The 22,927-nt window shown below is 30.8% G+C and overlaps 1 protein-coding gene across 1 annotated transcript; it reads right to left on the bottom strand.

Moving 5' to 3' along the window:
• Positions 1 to 5,938: 5,938 nt before the first annotated feature.
• On the bottom strand, positions 5,939 to 22,385 carry LOC139512433 (cyclic AMP-dependent transcription factor ATF-2-like). Its single transcript, XM_071300044.1, has 12 exons — positions 22,306 to 22,385; positions 18,791 to 18,859; positions 17,392 to 17,518; positions 16,552 to 16,682; positions 15,621 to 15,898; positions 14,929 to 15,193; positions 11,615 to 11,829; positions 10,196 to 10,273; positions 9,168 to 9,264; positions 8,248 to 8,356; positions 6,550 to 7,553; positions 5,939 to 6,189 (listed from the first exon to the last, which is right to left on the bottom strand). Exons 2-11 carry the CDS (start codon positions 18,836 to 18,838, stop codon positions 7,306 to 7,308), a joined length of 1,596 nt encoding a protein of 531 aa, XP_071156145.1. The 5' UTR covers positions 18,839 to 18,859; positions 22,306 to 22,385; the 3' UTR covers positions 5,939 to 6,189; positions 6,550 to 7,305.
• Between the last annotated feature and the right edge of the window lie 542 nt (positions 22,386 to 22,927).

The following is a 22,927-nucleotide window of genomic DNA, read 5'->3' as shown; positions in this document are numbered from 1 at the left end:
CTACTCTTTTAAATACATCATAAAATATTAAAATGTAAAATAAAGTGCTTGTTATCACTGAATGGTAAAGATTGGTTGGTAGTAAAAGTGAATATACATTGTTTATTGTATAAAACAATAAAAAAAACTTCATCAGAAACATTTTATATTGGCAAATTTCCAATGAAGTTATTTACATAAAGTTATTGGCAAATAAAAATAGAAAATGACATCATAGTCATGTCTGGCAAATGTCAAACATACACTATCTAAAAACATTTTAGATAAGATAAGGAAAAAAAGCTTCATCAGCAACATTTTATATTGGCAAATTTCCAATGAAGTTATTTACATAAAGTTATTGGCAAATAAAAATAGAAAATGACATCATAGTCATATCTGGCAAATTTCCAACATATATTATCAACTACTATTCTATACAAAGAAAGATAACTCCAATTGAAAATTAATTGCTATTGCACAATATTGTGCAATTAGATATTTCTTGCTACTTGATATGGAATCCTGATTTGGACCAACTTGAAAACTGGGCCCATAATCAAAAATCAAAGTACATATTTAGATAAAGCATATCAAATAAGCCCAAGAATTTAATTTTTGTTGAAATCAAACTTAGTTTAATTTTGGACCCTTTGGACCTTAATGTAGACCAATTTGAAAACTGGACCAAAAATTAAGAATCTACATACACAGTTAGATTTGGCATATCAAAGAACCCATTTATTCAATTTTTGATGAAATCAAACAAAGTTTAATTTTGGACCCCCATTTGGACCAACTTGAAAACTAGGCCAATAATTAAAAATCTAAGTACATTTTTAAATTCAGCATATCAAAGAACCCCAAGGATTCAATTTTTGTTAAAATCAAACTAAGTTTAATTTTGGACCCTTTGGACCTTAATGTAGACCAATTTGAAAACAGGACAAAAAATTAAGAATCTACATACATAGTTAGATTCGGCATATCAAAGAACCCCAATTATTCAATTTTTGATGAAATCACACAAAGTTCAATTTTGGACCCTTTGGGCCCCTTATTCCTAAACTGTTAGGACCAAAACTCCCAAAATCAAACCAAACCTTCCTTTTATGGTCATAAACCTTGTGTTTAAATTTCATAGATTTCTATTTACTTATACTAAAGTTATTGTGCGAAAACCAAGAATAATGCTTATTTGGGCCCCTTTTTGGCCCCTAATTCATAAACTGTTGTGACCTCAACTCCAAAAATCAATCCCAACCTTCCTTTTGTGGTCATAAACCTTGTGTTAAAATTTCATTGATTTCTATTTACTTATACTAAACATATTGTGCGAAAACCAAGAATAATGCTTATTTGGGCCCTTTTTTGGCCCTTAATTCCTAAACTGTTGGAACCAAAACTCCCAAAATCAATCCCAACCTTCCTTTTGTGGTCATAAACCTTGTGTCAAAATTTCATAGATTTCTATTCACTTAAACTAAAGTTATAGTGCGAAAACCAAGAAAATGCTTATTTGGGCCCTTTTTGGCCCCTAATTCCTAAAATGTTGGGACCAAAACTCCCAAAATCAATCCCAACCTTCCTTTTGTGGTCATAAACCTTGTGTTAAAATTTCATAGATTTCTATTCACTTTTACTAAAGTTAGAGTGCGAAAACTAAAAGTATTCGGACGACGACGACGACGACGACGACGCCAACATGATAGCAATATACGACGAAAAATTTTTCAAATTTTACGGTCGTATAAAAACCATATGAAAGCTTAGTTTGGACAATTTAATAGCAATTCAAAATAAATAGTTCCCCTTCAGCATGGAAATGAATATAATATAACTATACAAACTGATAAACTAATTTTGTCACATCATTAAAGTGGAGTTAAAGTCTTATAGGATTGTAAGTATGTTTTATTTTATCACCTTGCACTTTCATGACTTGACTGTGGTTTTCTACAGCAGTTGGTTCAAATTTGTGACCAGTTGAACAATTTGATTTTATAAAACAAATTGCAATTTGGTCAAAATTTTGAATGAGTTGCAATTGGTGGAGAGCAACACTAACAGTCAACTCACTGTAAATAACTGAAAAATAAAATTTTGAATCATCACCAAAAAGTATACAGATGTTAAGATTAATATAACAAAGAAGTGTGTAAAGTTTTAAGCAATAATCAAAAATTGTTTTTGATATACGGTACGACATGTGAAAAAAAACACCCCCTGTTTTAGTTACAAAGTGCCGTAACTCAAAAAGTTTTAATCTTATCTTCACCAAAAAGTATACAGATCATTTGACCATCATAAAAAACAACTATAATAAGTTTCTTGAAATTTGGATAAGTCGTTCTCAAGTTACGGTGCAAAATGTTTACGACGGAAAGACGGACAGGCGGATGGACACCGGACATTTGTATAACATAATTCATCCCGTCAAAATTTTGACGGACGTATAAAAAGAAGAAAAGCTAAGAATAGAGTTTGAATTTTTATGTCTTTGTAGATTGTGCCACAGTTTACATATTAAATGACAAGTATAAAATGACATCATTTAAACATATAAATTGATGAATGATACAAATTTTTCTTTTCTTAAAATAACTACTCTACATGAACTTGCTGAAAACCGGAGAATAATATGTGAAAAATTAAACAATATTCATATACAGTAAAATTTCATCAATTGAATATCAGCAGTTTAAGCAAAGCAGGGAATTTGTTGTGTGAATAAAAATGTTTGTTGATTTGTTATATTATTTTTTCTGTGTTAAATGAATTATTTGTCTCACCCTATTTGTTATCTTATCCAATTTGAGGTTATTTAGGTGTTTTTGTTCTTGCAGTAATAACTGACAGACATTTTTTGGAAAAATTAATTTTTACAGATCTTTGAAATAAAGTTGTGTATATATATATATAAGATTTCATCATTTTAAAACAATAAGGTGTAGTCTGGTTAACGCATATTTAAGAAAACATATGAAGCAAAAATCATTATTGAGAATGTTTAAACTTTAAGTTGAGTAAGCAATTTTGCTTAACAGTCGTGCAATATAACAAAATCTCCTCTTTCAAGGTGCCATTATAATGAAATTTCACTTTTTAAAATAATTTGGTTGGTTATCTACTAAAATAATCAAAGACAATGCTTTAAAATTTTACAAAACTGAAAAATAACAAATATCTCAATTTGACAATAAAATTTACATATAAACTATCAAAAGTCAAACCTTAAAAATATCACACAATCCACAATCTTTCTACTGCAATTATTATTGCGAATTTCCGTATTTTCTTCAACATTTTTGTTCTTCCTGGTTTTGTGTTGTTAGGTTTCTGTTTTAATGTATGTGTAATTTACATCTCTGTTTTGTTATCATTAATGGTATCACAACACTCAAAAGTAAACTGATGCCCATTTTACATATTAGAACCAGTCATACAAAGCATTGCATGAAGTAAATGTATGGATGAAAAATGCCATGATTTCATTAGTAGAAAAATTATAAATCTAACAATACAAAATAAGATATATATTTGAAAAGCCATATAAATAGTTTATATAATCTACATCACAAACAATGAATTTCTTTTGAATAAATTTTTAGTTCATTAGAAAATATTTTCCGTGTAAAAATAGATGCAGAATGGATACCTCTAAATACCTGTATCTTGAATTATTTATGTATTTTTCAATTTAGAACTTTTTTTCTGCATCAAATTGTAGAGTAATTGCAAAATATTCATCTGTATGTTTAACTTTAACTCAAAAAATTGAATCTTTGTTGATGTATCTATATAAGAAGAGATCCAAGAAGGATCCATTTGCCAGCCCTATTTGCAACTATCATATTTTGTTAAATCTTAACTTGGATTTAAATCTTATGTTTAAAAAACAATTCTATTTGTTGCTTTTCCTTTATCTGGGGACTTTTCTATACGCCAAAAAACTACAGTGTATAAAATAAAAAACTAGAGGCACTAAAGAGTATGTGTGGCTTGCCTTTTACCCTTATATTTTATTTGAACCCATGTCAGATATGTTGGTTTAAAAAAAAACCAAGATACCCAAATGATGATTGTGGCCAACTTTGGTTAAATTATGCCCTGAAGTTTCAGAGGAGATGGTCTTCATAAAAAATAACTGACAATGCTGACAACAGGCTACAGACTCCAAGAGATGGCAAAAGCTCACAATGGCCCTTTGGGCCAGATGAGCTAAAATCAAAACAACCAGACATATACTATTCTACTCAGTAAGTGTCATGGGGTATAAAATGTTAAGTGCATAAACAGAACAAAAAACTTATTCAAAATAAATTAAAAATTGTTCAATTATTTCTATTTTGACTAGTTTTCTTCAAAAGTCAATTCCAAAGATATAATCTAACAAGAAAAACATAATCATTTTACACAACTTTAACAATTAAACATACAAAAACACAATAAATTAACAAATATGAATAACAATTATAGTACACATATATATCTTATAAGCAATGGATGAACAAAGATTGCACTTAATGCTTTTAATATATAACACAACAAGAGTCATTCAAACACCAAGTCACAATAAATGCATTTACAGAATCACATATTTTTCTTCTTTCTCTGTAAACCATCTTTCCTGAGGTTATTATATATGTATTCAGATAGTCTGACAACATGGTTAATTTGTCTACTTAGACTAATTGTTGTTGCTCCATGAAACACAAAATAGTCAAAAATATTTCAGAATATGTTAGGACTTTAACTTAAAACTAATCTTTTTCAAACAAATTAATTAAAATTCCAGAAAAGTTCTTTTTGGTTTACATTGCTGTATTTTTTTAATATCAACATTTTTCTCATAACCTACTGTATAGTTGATGTTTTTCCCCTTTTTTAAAGTAACATATGTATCTCGCTGTTCCAAAGTCATAAATCGATTGAGACAAAACAGATTACAAACTAAAACAGAGGGAAACACATCAACTATAGGAGTAATACCTGTCATAATAAAGACCATATTAATTGCCCTAAGAAAATGTTACTTCTATTGCATTGGAAATTATATGTGTACAGGCTTCCTGGCAAGAGGTAAAGAAGAAGAATGCACGAGGGTGGTAATGGGGGTACTTTCATGACGAATAACGGTAAAAATTCTTGCCAAATGACGTCAAAGGTAATCTTTTAATCAATTTGATGCTAACAGTAGCCGAAAATGGCCGTTTGACGCCTGATAGTAAAGGGCATTACTTCCCTTATGCACCATTTCACAATCAAGAGGTAAAGAATATGAAGGGGTGGACATCTCAGAAAATGTAAATGTATTTGGTTTGTCTTTTTTCTTTGGTTGATACAATACATAAAACTTGTTAGAGCTCATGTTTCAGTATAACTTGGGAATTTGAAAATTTGCGTATTTTTATGAGTATGAAGCTTGTTTAATTTTTCACAATCTAATGTGAAATTTGTTAAATCTTAAAAATAAGCTATATTTATTGTGACTTTTTAACAAAAACAATTAAATCTTTTCTTTCATATCACAAGACTATCAGGATACATACACATATGATATCAACATAATATTCCATTTCTACCAAAATTACAGAAATTCGTGTGTACAATTATGCAGTTTCAATCATATTTCTGTCATATATTTTATTCTTCATTAATTTCAAACACATAATTTTCACAACAATGTGCAAAACTAACTTTGAAAACAAAACAAAAAAAAAACACTTTCGCTTTAATATAACGAAAAATCTATGATAATCTGAAATTTTTATACCTTTTTTTCAGTGTAAACAGTGTATTACATACTATATTGTACAAAAAATATCATATCATGTAGCTTTCAAAACCTAGAATGAAGCAATTATTCAAATGGATGACTATTTTGAAGTATCGTGAAGTGTTTTTGTGTATCAATTTTGGGAAATTGGCAGGGAAAAAAGTAAAAAAAAAATAAGCATTATAAATATTCAAATGAAAATATTTATTGAGTTGTTAGAATGAAATTGTCTAGGGTCACACAACCAATGTTTAAGGCTTCTTCATGAGAATATAAATAATGCCTTAAAATAAATAACATAGCTTTTCTTAAATTCTAAAAATGTATACCTGAATTTATAAAACCTGCATGATTTTAAAACTTAACACTGAAATATTAGAAAACAAGAATGTGTCCAGAGTACACGGATGCCCCTCTCGCACTATCATCTTCTATGTTAAGTGGACCGTGGAATTGAGGTCAAAACTGTAATTTGGCATTAAAATTAGAAAGATCATATCACAGGGAACATGTGTTCTAAGTTTCAAGTTAATTGGACTTCAACTTCATCAAAAACTACCTTGACCAAAAACTTTAACCTGAAACTTGAACTATCATTTTCTATGTTCAGTGGACCATGAAACTGGGGTCAAAACTCTAATTTGGCATTAAAATTTGAAAGATCATATCATAGGGAACATGTGTACTAAGTTTCAAGTTGATTGGACTTCAACTTCATCAAAAACTACCTTGACCAAAAACTTTAATCTGAAACGGGATAGACGGACGAACAGACGAACAAACAGACGGACGCAAGACCAGAAAAATGAATAATAATTTTTTCATTAATCTAATTAAGATTTTGCGTTATTCTAATCAAATTTTTAACATACATGAATTAGCAGCACTTACAAAATAATTATGGGTGTTTATCATTTTGAATAGATGTATTTCATGTTTAAAGTCAATGGTCCCATTTACTTCTTTAAATTGATTGAGGGGTAAAGTGATTTAAGAAGTTCATCTACACTAGCCTGTCAACACTTGTAATTTTAAACCCTGCTTGTTACATGACATTTGATATTTTTTGGCTGATTTGTTAAAATAATAAATAAATAATGTATCTAATTCAGAAAAAAAGAATATGTTTTCCTTGTAAGTTTGATGAAATACAGAGATTAATGTGTTATGAATAATATGCAAAACTGCCATGTTTTACAGACAACATTATTCAAATACATTTAGTGTGAATTTTATTGTACATGAGGGAAAGGGGGGGATACCAGACTGACATTAAGGAAACAAATCTGACCGATTTTACAGTACATAAATCATATATAATATGAACTTAATTTTTCTATAAAATTTGTTATAAATAAACTCAAAATATAAATCAACCATGATAAAAAAAAAAATATTTAATTACCAATAGCAGAAGTTAATTTTCTTAAAACACCTAAAAATATCTAACGAAGCAAAAATATCATAAATTAACAAATTTAACAAAAAATGGCTGCCACAATTAAAAATAAGTGATTTAAATAATATCTAACTAAAATCTTTTCTGGTCATTTCTTCCTGACTGGTTTTAAATTGTCTTGACTCATAACGGCAGGAACTATTCTAATTGTCTTATGTTCCACGGTGTTTCCTATGATGGTAGGTATGGTTATAGTTCGCTCCCCTGAGGAAGAAGCTACGGTTGATAAAGTTGAATAAGATTGATCGGGTAAAATGTGAGTAAATGATGTTACTGCAGTATTGTTTTCCTGTTTAAGGTTTATGGGTGTGTCATCCATGACTTCAGATTCTGTCACTGTAATAATAAAGATGAAAAATATCAGAGACAAAATGTAACAAAATAAATTTCAGATGCTGATACTAAAGTCAAACAAGATATGTACAAGTTACAACTTTTTATGCACAGTTATCAAGTGACAGACTACCAAATCTTGTATCTTGATAACACTAATTTCACTTCTGATAAGGTCATCGTATAGACTTAAGCAATGAGCAAAACCCATATGCTTATTCTACATTGACACTGAGATATATGTCCCTCCTGAGGAAAAAAAAACATTTAATGTGGATCTCAGATTACAGAGTCAGTTATGAAATTAGCAAATAGACTATTGCTTGTCACAGAATTTTGTAATTTTTATGAAAAACATTTGCACTGCAAAAAAATATAATGAATCAGAAAGTTCATATTGTATGGTGACTTATAGTTGTTATTTTCTAAATCATTTTGTCTTTAGTGGAGAGTTGTCTCTTTGGCAATCATAACAACTTGTTTTTGAAGTGTGTGATAACAGTATCACATCAGTAATTGGCTGATATACTAGTGAATTCATATAATTCTAAAATCAATTTGTTACAAATTATTTTTATATTGTATTCTGTAATTTTTTTTTATTGCTCTGATTACTACATGAACAAACATTTGTTAGTAATGAGAATTATTTTCTATTGATTAATTTAGACAAGATTTCTGTTCTATTATATCTTACCAAATTGTAATCCTTGTTTCTGCATGGCATGTGTGACAGGACAATCTTTGTGAGCCAACAATAAGGTTTTCAGCTGTGCTACTTCTGTTCTTAAAGAAGTTATCTCCCCCTAAAACATCAGTATCCATAGTTATATATTGTGATCAGTTTATATCAGTACTGGTAAAGTACCAGTTACTGTCAGAAAATTCACAGTTTTTCTATATGTTTAACAGGACTCTACTAGGGCAATATTCTTTTAACTTCAAATGGGTAACTCATTCATACCAAATATAATACTTGGTTAGAACAGCCAAAACAAATCAATCTGTTGACAATCAGCTGATATACATGGTATTCGTAATATACAACAGATGTGTTCTCAAAGTGTTTAAAGTACATCAAATAAGAATTTATGTTTCCCTTACCTGACCACTGAAAACATGATAGAATCAAACAGCTGTTAGGAATACCCTATTCAGACAATATTTAAGGATGTAAACCAAATTTATGCATCCATAATGGAATAGGACATTATAGTTTCAAATTAGGAGAAAAATCTAAGTTTTAATATGATGTATATACAATACAATCTTGGAGGAAATTGCCATGTGTGTTAACCACAGGAAACAAAAATTGATAATTTACCATTTTTTCAAGATTTTTTAAAATAAAATGTCATGGAAAGTAAAACAAACTCAAAATGTCTTGTTTTTAAGAAGCTGTACAGTTTTTTTTAGATTTCTTTTTTTAAAAATGAAAGTGCATTAATTATTTTGATATGGATTAAAAATTGTTTTTTTAAATGATGGTTTACTAATAATTTTATTAAATTTTGATTTTGTATTTTCCAGAAAAATGGGTTTAAAAAAAATAAATGAGCTACAAGATTTTTTGGAATAAAAATAATAATATTTTAAAAGAATATGATCTATACCAACCTGCAATTTGTTGTTGTTTTGTTGTAAATCTGAACCCCTTTTCTCTAAGTTCATTATCCAGTTCTTCCTTTTCATACGACATCTTGCTGCTGCAGCTCTGATTAAGAGTGAAATTAAAAATCATTTAATCATAGCTTTTAAAAAACATTTTAAAAAATATATATAAAAAAAACAGTAAACACTAAACCTTAACTAAGGTTAATGGGATGGATTAAAAAAAAAATGGAGAATGTGTCCATGGGACACAGATGATGCTCCTGCTTGCATATCATATAAGAGTTATAAAGGGACATAACTGAAGAACTGTTAAAAGTGACGCTACCCAAATTTTTACTTATTCTGAGTTTTGTTGATATAAGTATTGTGTATAAGTCTCATAAGATTTGGTTGAGGCTAACTTAATTTAGAGAAGAGAAACCCGCCAAAAACAATCAGCAATTTTTATGATTATAAAGGGGCATTACTCAAGAATAGTAAAAGTTATGTCCCCCAATTTCCAACTTGATTTGAATTATATGGTAATAAGCAATGTGTATGAGTCTCATAACGTTTGGTTGAAGTTAACTTAATTTAGAGAACAGAAACCACAGAAAATTCATCGATTTTTATGTTTATAAAGGGCATAACTAAAGAACAGTTAAAGTTATGTCCCCCAGTTTCCAACTAGATCTGTGTTATGTGATAATAAGTATTGTGTATCAGTTTCATAACATTTGGTTGAGGCCAACTGAAGTTAGAGAACAAAAACCAACTATAGGGTGTACAGACATACTAAGAGACAAACTTACATACAGCAAAGGGTAAAACAAAATCCCCTCTGCTAAGACAGGGGCACAAATATTAAAGTAATTCATTATATTTAATCATAAATTCCATTTTGAAGGAATATACATTGATGAGTTCATCTGAGGTCACATGAAAAAAAATTATGTCTATGAACTGACAGACAAAAAAACTTTCTACCAATCAAAAGACTTCTTAGTATACATCCAAATTAAATTATTGGATATGTCAAAGGCTAAAATTACCTATTCCTTTCCAAGAATTTCTTTCGTCTTCCATCCATTGGGTCGTCCTCATCATCTCCTCTCATTCTTTTGCTTGAACTTAAAAAAAATTATACAAGGAATTTATAAATAAAAGATAGTATGAAAAAAAAAGAAATCCAGCTATCCTAAAAAAACATGAACTGAATCACACCAGTTTCGAAGATTTAAGTGTGTAGTGTAAATTCTATTGTCTTGACAAATGTTTGACTTTGAAGTCTTGCTTATCAACATGTTTTATTTTAGTTTTGCTTACAAGTATGACATATTTAATTACTCAAATGTCTGATAAATGATGCAATTGTTTCATAATCAGCTGGTTCCTAATCTTTTCTTTACATTATTCCAGAAATCCTGTTATCTGCTACCATGACCTATCAATTTCAAAGACCATTCACTATTATCTTCTGACACCTAATTCTCACTTTTGTGACCAGTAAATTACCATGACATGCAGCATTTATCAAAATTTTACTTTCTGAGGTAATAAAAACTTGAATTTTACTCTCTGAGGTAAATAACAATTTGAATTTACTTTCTGGTGTAAATAACAACTTTTATGAATCCAGCGGCACCAGCATATGGAGTATAAGTGTCTCAATTGAAACGTTACTCTAGAGCTAGCTCAAAGTACGTTGATTTTGTTGAACGAGGAATACTGCTTTCTCAAAAGTTGCTAAGACAGGGCTATGAATCAATCAAATTAAGGTTATCACTCAAGAAATTTTACGGTCGTTATCATGAGCTGATAGACCATTATGACAAAAGTGTGTCAGAAATCATATCTGACATTCTTCCTCAGTCATAATAACCTTCCATCATTACCGAACTGAACAAAGAAATAACACGATGGGTGCCATATACGGTGCAGGAAATGCTTACCCTTCCGGAGCACCTAATTTCACTCCCGGTTTTTAGTGGAGTTTGTGTTGTTTCTTATGTATTATTTATAACTGTTGATGTAAATGTCCTTTGGTTTTTTGAGTCTTTGTTTACTCCATGGTTTTGATTGTTATTGTCTTCATCCAATTGTACCTGTTCGTGTTAATTTATTTGAACAATTCAGGTATGTCTCCACTGCCTTTAAAAATCAACAATTAATATTAAAAATATGTGTGACTATATCCACCCTTTTAGAAAACCATCGACAGAACTGAACATTAACATCTGTTTAACACACATTAAGTTTACCTAGTTTCATGAACAAGCAATAAACCATGCATGGATTCACTGTGGAAAAGGCTGTTTAAATGTCTTTAATTCATAAGGCCGTACCAGTACTTTAAAAATTCAAAACACAACATCTATAAGCAAGGATACTTTTGATGCAAATAGTATCAGATAAGCAAAATCTTTGCCTTAATTTCCCTTGTTGCGTTTAAAGATTCAATATACACTTACAATGAGGTTCCTTGTGTGGAATCCACAGTATCTGGTGATGATGCAGTATCAGAAAAATATGACTGTTCCATAGATAGTGGTGAACTATGGGATATATTAGCCGCAAAAGATGAACTACTACTAATGGACCCATCGGGTGAAACTTGTATTATCTGTGTGTTTGATCGTGAACTTGGTGATGGTAATGTCTGTTGCTGTATGGCTTGTTTCAATTTCTACAATCAAAATTATAAAATGATTTTTAAATCAATAAACAGCTGCGCCATGACATGAGTGCATGATACGGCCGACGTCTTGTGTGGAAGTTTTATGCAAATAATCATAAATAGTTTCTGAGAAAGTTTTAAGCAATAGCCATTTATTGTTTTTGACATAGCGGGACATGTGAACACCCACCCCCCCCCCCCCCCCAAACCCTGTTTTTTTTTTTACAAAAAACTAAATATCACTAAAATAAAATTCTGAATCAAACCAAAAAGTATACAGATCTTTAGATTAATATAACAAAGAAGTGTGTACAGTTTCAAGCAATAAGCATAAATTGTTTTTGAGATATGGCGTGACATGTAAAACAAAACATTCCCTTTTTTACAAAATACTCAATAACTCAAAAATAAAATTTCGATTCATCACCAAAAAGTATACAGATCTTTAGATTGATACAACAAAGAAGTGTGTAAAGTTTTAAGCAATAATCATAAATTGTTTTTGAGATATGGCACGACATGTAAAAAACCCCTCCCCCTTTTTTACAAAATACTCAATATCTCAAAAATGAAATTTTGTATCATCACCAAAAAGTATACAGATCTTTAGATTAATATATCTAAGAAGTGTGTAAAGTTTTAAGCAATAATCATAAATTGTTTTTGAGATACAGCGCGACATGTAAAAAAACCCTCCCCCTTTTTTACAAAATACTCAATAACACAAAAATGAAATTTTGAATCATCACCAAAAGGTATACAGATATTGAGATTATTATAACTAAGAAGTGTGTAAAGTTTTAAGCAATAATCAAGAATCGTTTTTGAGATATGGTGCGACATGTGAAAAAAAAACACACCCCTGTTTTAGTTACAAAGTGCCGTAACTCAAAAAGTTTAAATCTTATTTTCACCAAAAAGTATACAGATCATTTGACCATCATATGAAACAACTATATTAAGTTTCATGAGATTTGGATAAGTCGTTCTCAAGTTACGGTGGGACATGTTTACGCCGGACAGACGGAAGGACGGACAGACGGACGGACACTGGACATTTGTATACCATAATACGTCCCGTCAAAATTTTGACGGGCGTATAAAACAAGAAATGTGCTGTCAGGTTTTTTGTATTTTTTTACTGTAGCCATTGCAGAATTTGAGGTCAGGTAGTAGGGAACAAAATTCATGTATTCTAGTGAATATAGACTTTCAGGCTTGTAAGACTTGCCATGTTATGTGCCCATTTTCCAATCTATCAAGGATCATGAAAGTGAAAAGTGTAAATAGTCAATCATAACTCCAGAACAGCACAAGTTGAAAATTGGCAATATCGAACTTTGCCATCAGTAACAACATATTTAAATTTGAAAAGTAATGGTTGAATAGTTCATAAATAATTGCATGGAAACTGTTGGCAGACACCCTTCACTTGCCTTCCTGCTATGTAAGGTAAATTGGAAAATCAAAGAGCAGATTGCTCTCAGGGATATGATTGCCATTGTTTTCATTGACACATGTATACATGTAGCTGGATAATATTATTTTCAAAACTAATTCAACTGCACATGTAAAATGAAATTTACGTAATCTGAATAGTTACAAAATAGCCAATCCGGGTTAAAGTGTATGAACAATGTACTTAGGCCTATTGTGTTTTATTTTTGTACTATCAATTCCAAGTTTACTTTCCACAGCAGTCACTGAGACTCAGAGTGAGAGAAGTATTTCACTTCGTATCTTATCTCCTATTTTTCTATGTTAATTCTAGGAGGAACCCCATTCTTAACTCTTTAATTATTTAATTTCCTTTGGGTCAGTGATCATGACTCCTTTCCGTACACATTCCTCGGTTTAAATTCCGATCGTTTTTAATATAATATGACGTCTATTGACAGAACGAGTTAATTTTTCTCAACATGTTGTTTTGATTCAGGATTCATGGAAGTGACTTCCGGAAGGGAGACAACTCGAAACGATAATATGGAAGACTCCATTTCGCCTGAAGGGGTGTTTAAGTTAAACCTTTACGATGTGGACTACATTTATTTTAATTTAAATGATGCATATGAGTTAAAATTATGCAACAACAATAACCCTCAATAGCAGACATACATAGAAAGGATCCCTTGAGTTATAGATTAATCAATTGAGTGGGGAATCCAGAGCAACCATTTAATCTAATACCCCTTGATGCATGTGCATAATTACCTAAACAAACCCTGTAGTAAGAACGTATATTAACATACTGTAAATTCAGAAATTATTGCGTGCATTTATTAATGCGATTTTGTCATTTTAGACTTAAATGCGACTTTAATTTTTACGATTTTGAGAAAAATGCTGTTTAATTCATATAAAATATTTCAAATTGCGAGTTTAAATTATTGCGTTTACAACTCTGTCGCATTTTTCGCAATAATAAAAACCTCGCATTAATTTCTGAATTTACAGTATATATATGACAGAAATAGATTTATCGGAATTTAGAGAACTCCTGCATTTTAATTACAACTGGGGAATTCCCTCCGACGTGTTTCTAAATTTATAAAAACACTAAATATAAATACTGCTTAATTCTGATTTTCTATGTTGTTAAAAACACGCATATAAATCAAGGGAAATATCAAACATGAAGATTATGAAAAGAACATTATAGGAAAGTTGTTTAAGTTCAATCCCTTTGTTTGTTTTTACCTTTTAAACAAAGACAATCATAAAAATCTGAGATGGTCCTTAATGTTTAGAATAAAAAATTGACGTGAGGGCATTGTCCTGAGCCAATGGTATAAGTCTACAGATTGCTTGAAAGCAATCGTATCCCAAAAATCAATACTTAAGCATAAGGCTGTATACCAAATATGAAGTATCACAGACATTTACTTTCTAAAATATACAGTTTTATACAATTAGAGTAGCACTCTGTGACATTTGACAATAACAAATTAGAGATAGGATTATAAAATTGCTGTTTCAATTCAATGCAAGGTATATCACTTTTTATTTAATTCAAAAAATTGCCATTATCCCTTTTGTTTTGCAAGACTTATAAGTTCCACAAATTAAACTGTAAATCTCATTTGACTGATAAGCTAAAAATATTCTTGCCTGTTTGGTGAGTGATGTTTGAGATTTTTGTGGAGATGCTGTAGACTGTTGTGGAGCAGATTGCAGAAGACTCGTCTGACTAATCACATTTGATTTTGCCTGCTGCTGTGCAGCCTGGATCACAGGTACGCTTGGAATGGATGCTGGTATCTGAACTGGGACTGTTGTACCATTTGGAAGCTGTAAAAAGATCTGCATGGTACATTGGGACTGTTGTACAACTGGCATCACCGATATTGGTAGTTGGGCAACTGTGGTTTTGGGTCTGAAAATACAAGTAATGTAGATGAAGCAATAATCAATTTTATCTATAAGAATATTTATTTGTATAAAATTTCAAGTTTTTTCTATATTGTGTTTAATTGTCGACTTCACTTTTTTTCTTTTTTTTTTTTAAATCTTAATTCATTGAATTTTTCAAAACACTTTTTTTTTAAATTTCTAACAAACAAGATACTTGAATTTATACTTTTATACTGTGTAATAAATCACATAGATCAGTTCAATTAAATTTACTATTATATTGTTTTCCGATTATTTTGTGGCATAATGAAAATATAAAACAGTAATTTCCTAAAAAAAATGTACAGATTAAAAGGCTGTCCACCCAGAGAGAAGATTGCCTGTCGAATAAATATCCAGAGTCAAAAGTCGGTTATATGAAAATAGTCTTAACTTCTAAGAAAACTTACGGAGACTGAGTAGTGGAATGTGCAGCAGTGATCAATGTTGTGGTTGACATGACAACTTGTGACCTTGAAAATGGTGTTACAAAGCAGACGTCTTTGTCTGTCACAATTATTTCTTGATCTTCGTCTGGTGTTTTAGGTTCAGGTTTTAGTAAAAGCTTCTCCGTTGTGCTACGTCTGATCTTAGTTAAAGGGCTGACCTCTGACAATGACCTTGGAATATGTGGTACAGGGGTGTTCAATTCGTTATCATTTCCAGAAGGTCCTGGTAAAGGTATCCCCTACAAAATTCAATAATTTCATTTGATTTATAAAATAAAAACAATTTCATAAAGCTCACTTATTCCTATCAATCCAGATATTCCAGCAGTCCTCTTTAAATATTTACTTCTTAATAAAATTCATGTTTAAAATACATTTCTAAATATTTTATCATACTGAATTAACCCATACCATGCAGTGACGGTCATATGAAAAGCTTACTCAGACCACCATTATTTGGCTCTCAATACTTTTAGAGGTCAACTATATGATACTTTTTTCCAAAATTCAATGCATGTTCTCTAAACCTGAGGCTATCTTTTGTCATGTTTCTCAGGTTTAATTTGCATTTTGAGCTCAAATACGAACCTGGAAAATTGAAATCAGATGCTGATATTTGCTTAATGTCTAGTGTCTACACAATACAAGTAGATGAGAACTTAGAGAAGTCAAACAGTGGTCTTAGTATATCTTATCCTGCTTGATCAGTAAGTACTGAACATTCTTCAGTTCAAGCAATCATATTTCTTAATTTCAAATTTCTATATGAATAAATTAAAACTTGCACAAACAATAGTACAAAAGCAAACTTTATGGTTTGTTGTCGTAAAACATACACATGAAACTATGGAAACTGTAAAGTAAACAAAAATGTAAAAGTTACAATACTCACAGGAACACCTTGGTCCCCATCACAATCGAGTGCCTTTTTGAATGCTTCCTCAAAAGGATTTTTGTTTAATTCCTGAAACAGTCCAATCTCTTCACAATTTTTCAGAAACTTTGTAGGAGTCGGTGTTTGATCTGCAATTTAAAAAAGAAAGGAAAATTTACCAAAAAAATTACACATTTATATGATTTTCTTCCATTCACCAAAAATAGATTTGGTGACCTATAGTTGATAATTTCTGTCATTTGGTCTCTTGTGAAGAATTGTCTAATTGGCAATCATACCACATCTTTTTTCTATATTATATAAAATATGTAAGAAATAATGTATAATTGGCATTTAATTTCAAAATAAATGTCGTTGTTTAAACAATTGATGAAATAACAGATCTAGGCGGCTGCTGTCTCATTGATATACTACTCATTTCCTTTCCTTCATCAATTTAGAATGAAAATTTAATGAAGCATATTTGGTTTAGTTTGATTTTTTGGTGTAATGCAACTTTTAAGAACCACTTTTGGGCTATTTCGTGGCAGTCAGTTTTTATTGGTGGCGGATGCCAGAGTGCCCAGAGAAAACCACTGACCCTTGATAGGAAAACTGACAATCCTAATCAATTAAGATTCGAGTTGAGTGCACCCTCACAAGCAGCCTCAGTGTTGACTGGCTAGTGATTACAGTCGTAACTACTTAGACCACTAAGCCACCAAGGCCCCTCATATTTGGTTTAAAAGCCAGCACATGCCAAACTTACCTATAATTAACCCTCCCATTCTGGAGGGAGATATACCAGTAGATGATAAACTGATTCAAGGATTCAATGCCAGAACATACCAAACTTACCTAATATTAACCCTCCCATTCTGGAGGGAGATATACCAGTAGAAGATAAACTGATTCCAGGATTCAATGCCAGTGACATTTCATGTTTTCTCATATGAACTGAAAGATGGTCTTCATTAGTGAACCTCTGCAAATAAGATTCAAAATATAGGAATGCATCCATCTATGATTACGCACAATCACGAATTTAACTATATTGTGGATTCATTTATTTTCGTGGGTATCAATTTTCGGTGATTGCTGGAAACTTGCATTTTCGTGGATATTTGATTTGGTGGTTTTGCCAATCTCTGTATACAAAGCCTATTGAAAATATGTTATTCGTTGAACATTTAAAATCATGGTTCACCTGTACCCACAAATCCCACGAAAATTGATATCCAACGAATATTAATGAATCCACAGTATTATATACATACATGTATGTTTTGTAGATAAAATGTATCCAACTGAAACAATTTTACAAAAGGCTGCTGATACAATAAGATATACATAACTGTTCCAAATAAAATTTTAATTGCTCAATGTTAAATAATCATATAAATTTTAAAATAGAAAAGATGATATAATCTGAACACTTTTAAAGTGCAGAAAATGGCAATTGTCTTTGTGATGCCACAATGATTTCACCAATATATGTAAAAATTGACATGTTTAACCCAAGACAGCCATTTTACTCTGACATACTTTTTTTTAAAATTTAATATGAGACAAGGACTATAATGCTAAATACTAATTCATCAACATTAAAATATGCAAGACAAAATATCCATCTTAAGGTTATTGTTTGATAGATTTAATTTTTGAATTATTGTGTACAAAAATTCGTAAAGGTTCGGCGGAACCCAGTGTCTCACCTACTTTTGCTGTTAATCGCAGGCTCAACAAAAATGAGGGAAAATATCAATAAAAATATTCCTCTTGATACTTTCTTTTGATTGTAAGAAGCTTATCTGTCCATTTATAAGTAAAATACAGATATACAGGTACAAAATATTAAAAAAAAAAATCCTTTTAGATACGAACTTTTGGTCATAAACAAGCTTTTGTCCAAGATGGTACAAATTAAAAATAAAATAAGAAAGTCATTAAAATTTTTTAAAATTTAAACACAGAGTGTATGTGTTGTTTTCTTGCAGAAAATCTAAGTCCATTTAAAAGTAAAATACGGAAAAAATGTACAAGTTTGGTAGAAATCCAGTATAGTTTAAGAAAAATTTCAAAAACTTTAACCACATTAACACACAATATTTGTGGACGCTGAAGCAAACAACGACGCCAATGGAATGTAGTATGGATTAGTTACGATTTTTCGACTTAAGTCAAAGGCTTGACAAAACTCATACAACAGTTTAAGTTTAATTAAACTACATTGTAGATATAAAACAAATTACTATACCTGACCACATCCATGTTCAATACAAACGAATGGTTTGTCATCATCCATTTCTCCCTCTATGGGAAAAACCTGTAAGAAAATAATCATTTATGTATCAGTTTCATACTGTAAACATACTTATTCTTTTACAGATATTTTATTTTTTCGCATTTAGCCCTTTAAAGCCCACTTAGCAGCAATTTAATTTAGTGATTTTCAAATTCACATGAATCTTTGATGAAGTGAGAAAGATGTAAGTTTGAAATTTTTGTGACAATTTATATCTGTGTTATTTTTCTACTCGTCAAAGTCACAAAAATAAATCGCTTGCAAAAATTAGTTGGTTTAAAAGGCCAAAGGCCAGGTACCCATATCAAAATGAATGAAATAATGTATGCAAAGAAGTGGTAAGTTTGTTGCTTTTTAAACATATAAAGTGGAGGTTTCAAGTTCAATAATCGGACTAGGACGGCATAGACTCTGTTAGACAGTCAGAAAAAAAACTTTCATTTGTACCATTTCATGAACAGAGCACAACTGTATATCCCTTGAGAAATGGCAATGATATCATTGTTCCTTTTCGTAGATTATCTTTTACTAAAGAATCTCTTATACCATCAACTATTAGACTATGGAATCATAAAATTGAGAATGGAAATAGGGGAAATACCAGTTTGTCCCTTTGAAAATCAGACTCTATATCAAAGTTTTAAACCCAATTAAAAAGGTTAAATACCACAAATAAAGATGTACCTAAGCACTTTCTATATGGACCGAGGAAACTAAATAGGATTCTAACACAATCCAGATGCTACTCATCTTTCTTGACCTATGACTTGTTTAGAGTCAATATAATTGCTGACCCATCTTGTTTTTGTGGATGCAACATTGAGACTGTACACCATTTCCTTTTCGACTGTTCTTTATAAACACACCAGAGAGAAAGTCAATGAACAATCTTAAGGTGGCTTCCTGATGACCTTATACTGAATGTTAAGTTACTAACATCTGGTAATCCGAACCTCTCGTGTCAACAAAACGTCAATATATTTAAACATCAAATTTATTGAAAGGTCTGAGAGATTCATTGTTATGTAGAATAAGTGTATTTGCGGTAAAGTCAAGTCATCATCATCATCATCAATACCAATTTTTATGTTACTACTGTTTCAGAGAGAGGGGGAGTAAGATGTGTTTAAAAGAGTAAGGAAATTGTTGAATACCTTTGATTGAATGCAAACAACTTTATTCATGTAACAAAGAAAATAACACAAAGCAAATTCCAATGCTAATTGTTCAGCACTCAAAAGTACAGTGTATGCATGGTATGTGAGAGCAATGTTTCCAGTTCAACAATATAGATTAAATAATTAAACAATAAATCATTACATTAAACTACAGTAACTATTTAACAGACATTTCTACTCTTTACACAAGTATTCCACTTTCCAAACTAAAAGACAAATTGAAAGAGTTAGTATTGCTTTGCTTCATAAAAAAGAATGGCCAACGTAGATACAAATATCTTGTCTTAGGGAGGGATAAATCCTACTTTGTAAAGGATCACTCTGATTCAATAAAATTCTCTAAAACTGATATTTTTTATCAAGATGCTTGATTTCTCGATTGACAACATATTTGTTACGTTCGGAGGATGTGTTTTTCAACAGACTGTCAGCATTCCAATGGGAACAAATTGTGCCCCTCTACTTGCCGACTTGTTTTTTATTATTATGAGGCTGACTTCATGCAGGAACTACTTAGGAAGAAAGATAAGAAGTTAGTGATATCCTTTAACTCTACTTTTCGCAATATAGATGATGTTCTTTCACTAAATAATTCAAAATTTGGTGACTATGTGGAGCGCATCTATCCCATCGAACTAGAGATAAAGGATACAGATACAGTTAAGTCAGCCTCATATCTTGACTTACATCTAGAAATTGAAAATGAGGGTCGATTGAAAACCAAACTTTACGACAAAAGAGATTATTTCAGCTTTCCATTTGTGAACTTTCCTTTTCTAAGTAGCAACATTCCAGCAGCACCTGCATACGGGGTATATATCTCCCAATTGATACGATATTCTCGTGCTTGCATTTCTTATCATGATTTTCTTGATAGAGGGTTGCTACTCACAAGGAAGCTATTAAACCAAGAGTTCCAAATGGTGCAGTTGAAATCATCCCTTCGTAAATTTTACGGACGCCATCACGAGTTGGTCATGTTGGTTGACCGTTACGGAATAACTGTTTCACAAATGATATCGGATATTTTCCTTACGTCGTAACTACAATCCCCTTCCCTTTCATGAATGTGACCTACCGAATTAGACTTTTTACCGGATTTGTTATCACATAAGCAACACCACGGTGCCACATGTGGAGCAGGATCTGCTTACCCTTCCGGAGCACCTGAGATCACCCCTAGTTTTTGGTGGGGTTTGTGTTGTTTATTCTTCAGTTTTCTATGAACATTGTGTCATGTGTACTACTGTTTGTCGGTTTGTCTTTTTCATTTTTAGCCATGGCGTTTTCAGTTTATTTTTATGAGTTTGACTGTCCCTTTGGTATCTTTTGACCCTCTTTTATCATTAATTATGTCACACAATGGAATATATGGGCATATGACATTTGCAGCTTTTCAGATAGGATTTTCATCTGACAATCATTATAATGACAGTAAATCAACTTTTCTTAATATCAAACTTGTACAAGTACTTGTTCATGTTGTTATAGAGAGGATGACACTGACTTTCAAGATTGTGAAGATAATGCCACATGTCTTGTTGTTTTTTGGGATGTTTTTTGGGGGGGCTGACTTGTATCTTGTTTGTTAGATCAATTTTAATTTTGTTGATCAATACATCAATTTTTGTATTTTAATATATGTAATTGTGTTCAATGGTAGTATTAAATGTATAACTATAAATACAGGAATACTTTGTGAATTATTAATTTTTCTTCCTTATTTCATCAGATTTTCTAAATAATTACATACATCTTCCATACAATCTATGTGTAATTCAAGAACGAAATATTGATTGCTCAAAAGGTATTAAACACTAGCTATTTCTTATAGTAATTTATAACTGTGAGTGTATTTGTTTTTAATACGTTATGTTGTGTATGTTATTTCTAATTAATTTGATTAAACATAAATATCCTTCAACTCTTTTATATATGGTCTCTTTTATATGAAGTCCAGTAATTTACATTCGATCATGTTGCATGATGTTGACTAGCCCAAACCTGTTTTGAAGTTGTAGCAAACATGTAAAGGGCGTTTATAAACTCGACAATCGTGTTTTCGACATCTAACCATTGTGCATATACACAAACAAATTATATATTTAACATTCGGTTCTCTTTCATTTTCGTTTTGATAAACAACCGACAGCACCAGCGGGCACCTGTTCCGTTTAAATGAAGTGTTTAACAAATATCTATCTAATTATTATATAATAAATGACAAAAATTTACATCAATGTGTTACAGATTTCATTTCGTGTAATATTTTTTCCGACTATAACTTACAAATACTGATATTTATCGGTTTCTTTCGTCAGGTTAATTTTTTGATGACAGCTATGGCGGAATACACACAAAAGGTCAATATGTCAGTGTTTACTTCCGGGTCATATGACTAATTCTTTAAAAAGAAATAAACTAAGAAATAAGAAAATAAAGACAAAAAAATGGTTTGATGGAGATTTGTACCATCTTCGAAACAAATTAATAAGTTACGGTAAAATATATTCAAAATTTCCTTATGACCCATTAGTGAGAGGTCACTATTATAAGCTTAATAAGCAATATTCTAAACTTAGAAAATTTAAGTATAAAGAATATAAAAAATCACTTGTTGAGCAGTTACAGAATCTACATGATGATAATCCTAAATCTTATTGGAAGTTAATTAATGATTTAAAAAATAATGATGATAAGGACCATAGTTCTGCTGTGGCACCATCTGTGTGGGTTTCACATTTCAATGGATTATATCAATTACATGAGTCATTCAAAGAAAGAGTGGCTAAGTTGGAAAAAAAGCTAGATAATCTTGAAAAAAATGTTTGTTTTAATAATCTTGATAAACTTATAACAGAGAAAGAAATTTCTTTTGCCATTTCTAAACTACGTTGTAACAAATCACCAG

This window comes from Mytilus edulis, chromosome 2, assembly GCF_963676685.1.
Source record: "Mytilus edulis chromosome 2, xbMytEdul2.2, whole genome shotgun sequence".
Taxonomy (NCBI): Eukaryota; Metazoa; Mollusca; class Bivalvia; order Mytilida; family Mytilidae; genus Mytilus; species Mytilus edulis.
This window is presented reverse-complemented; position numbering and strand designations above follow the sequence as displayed.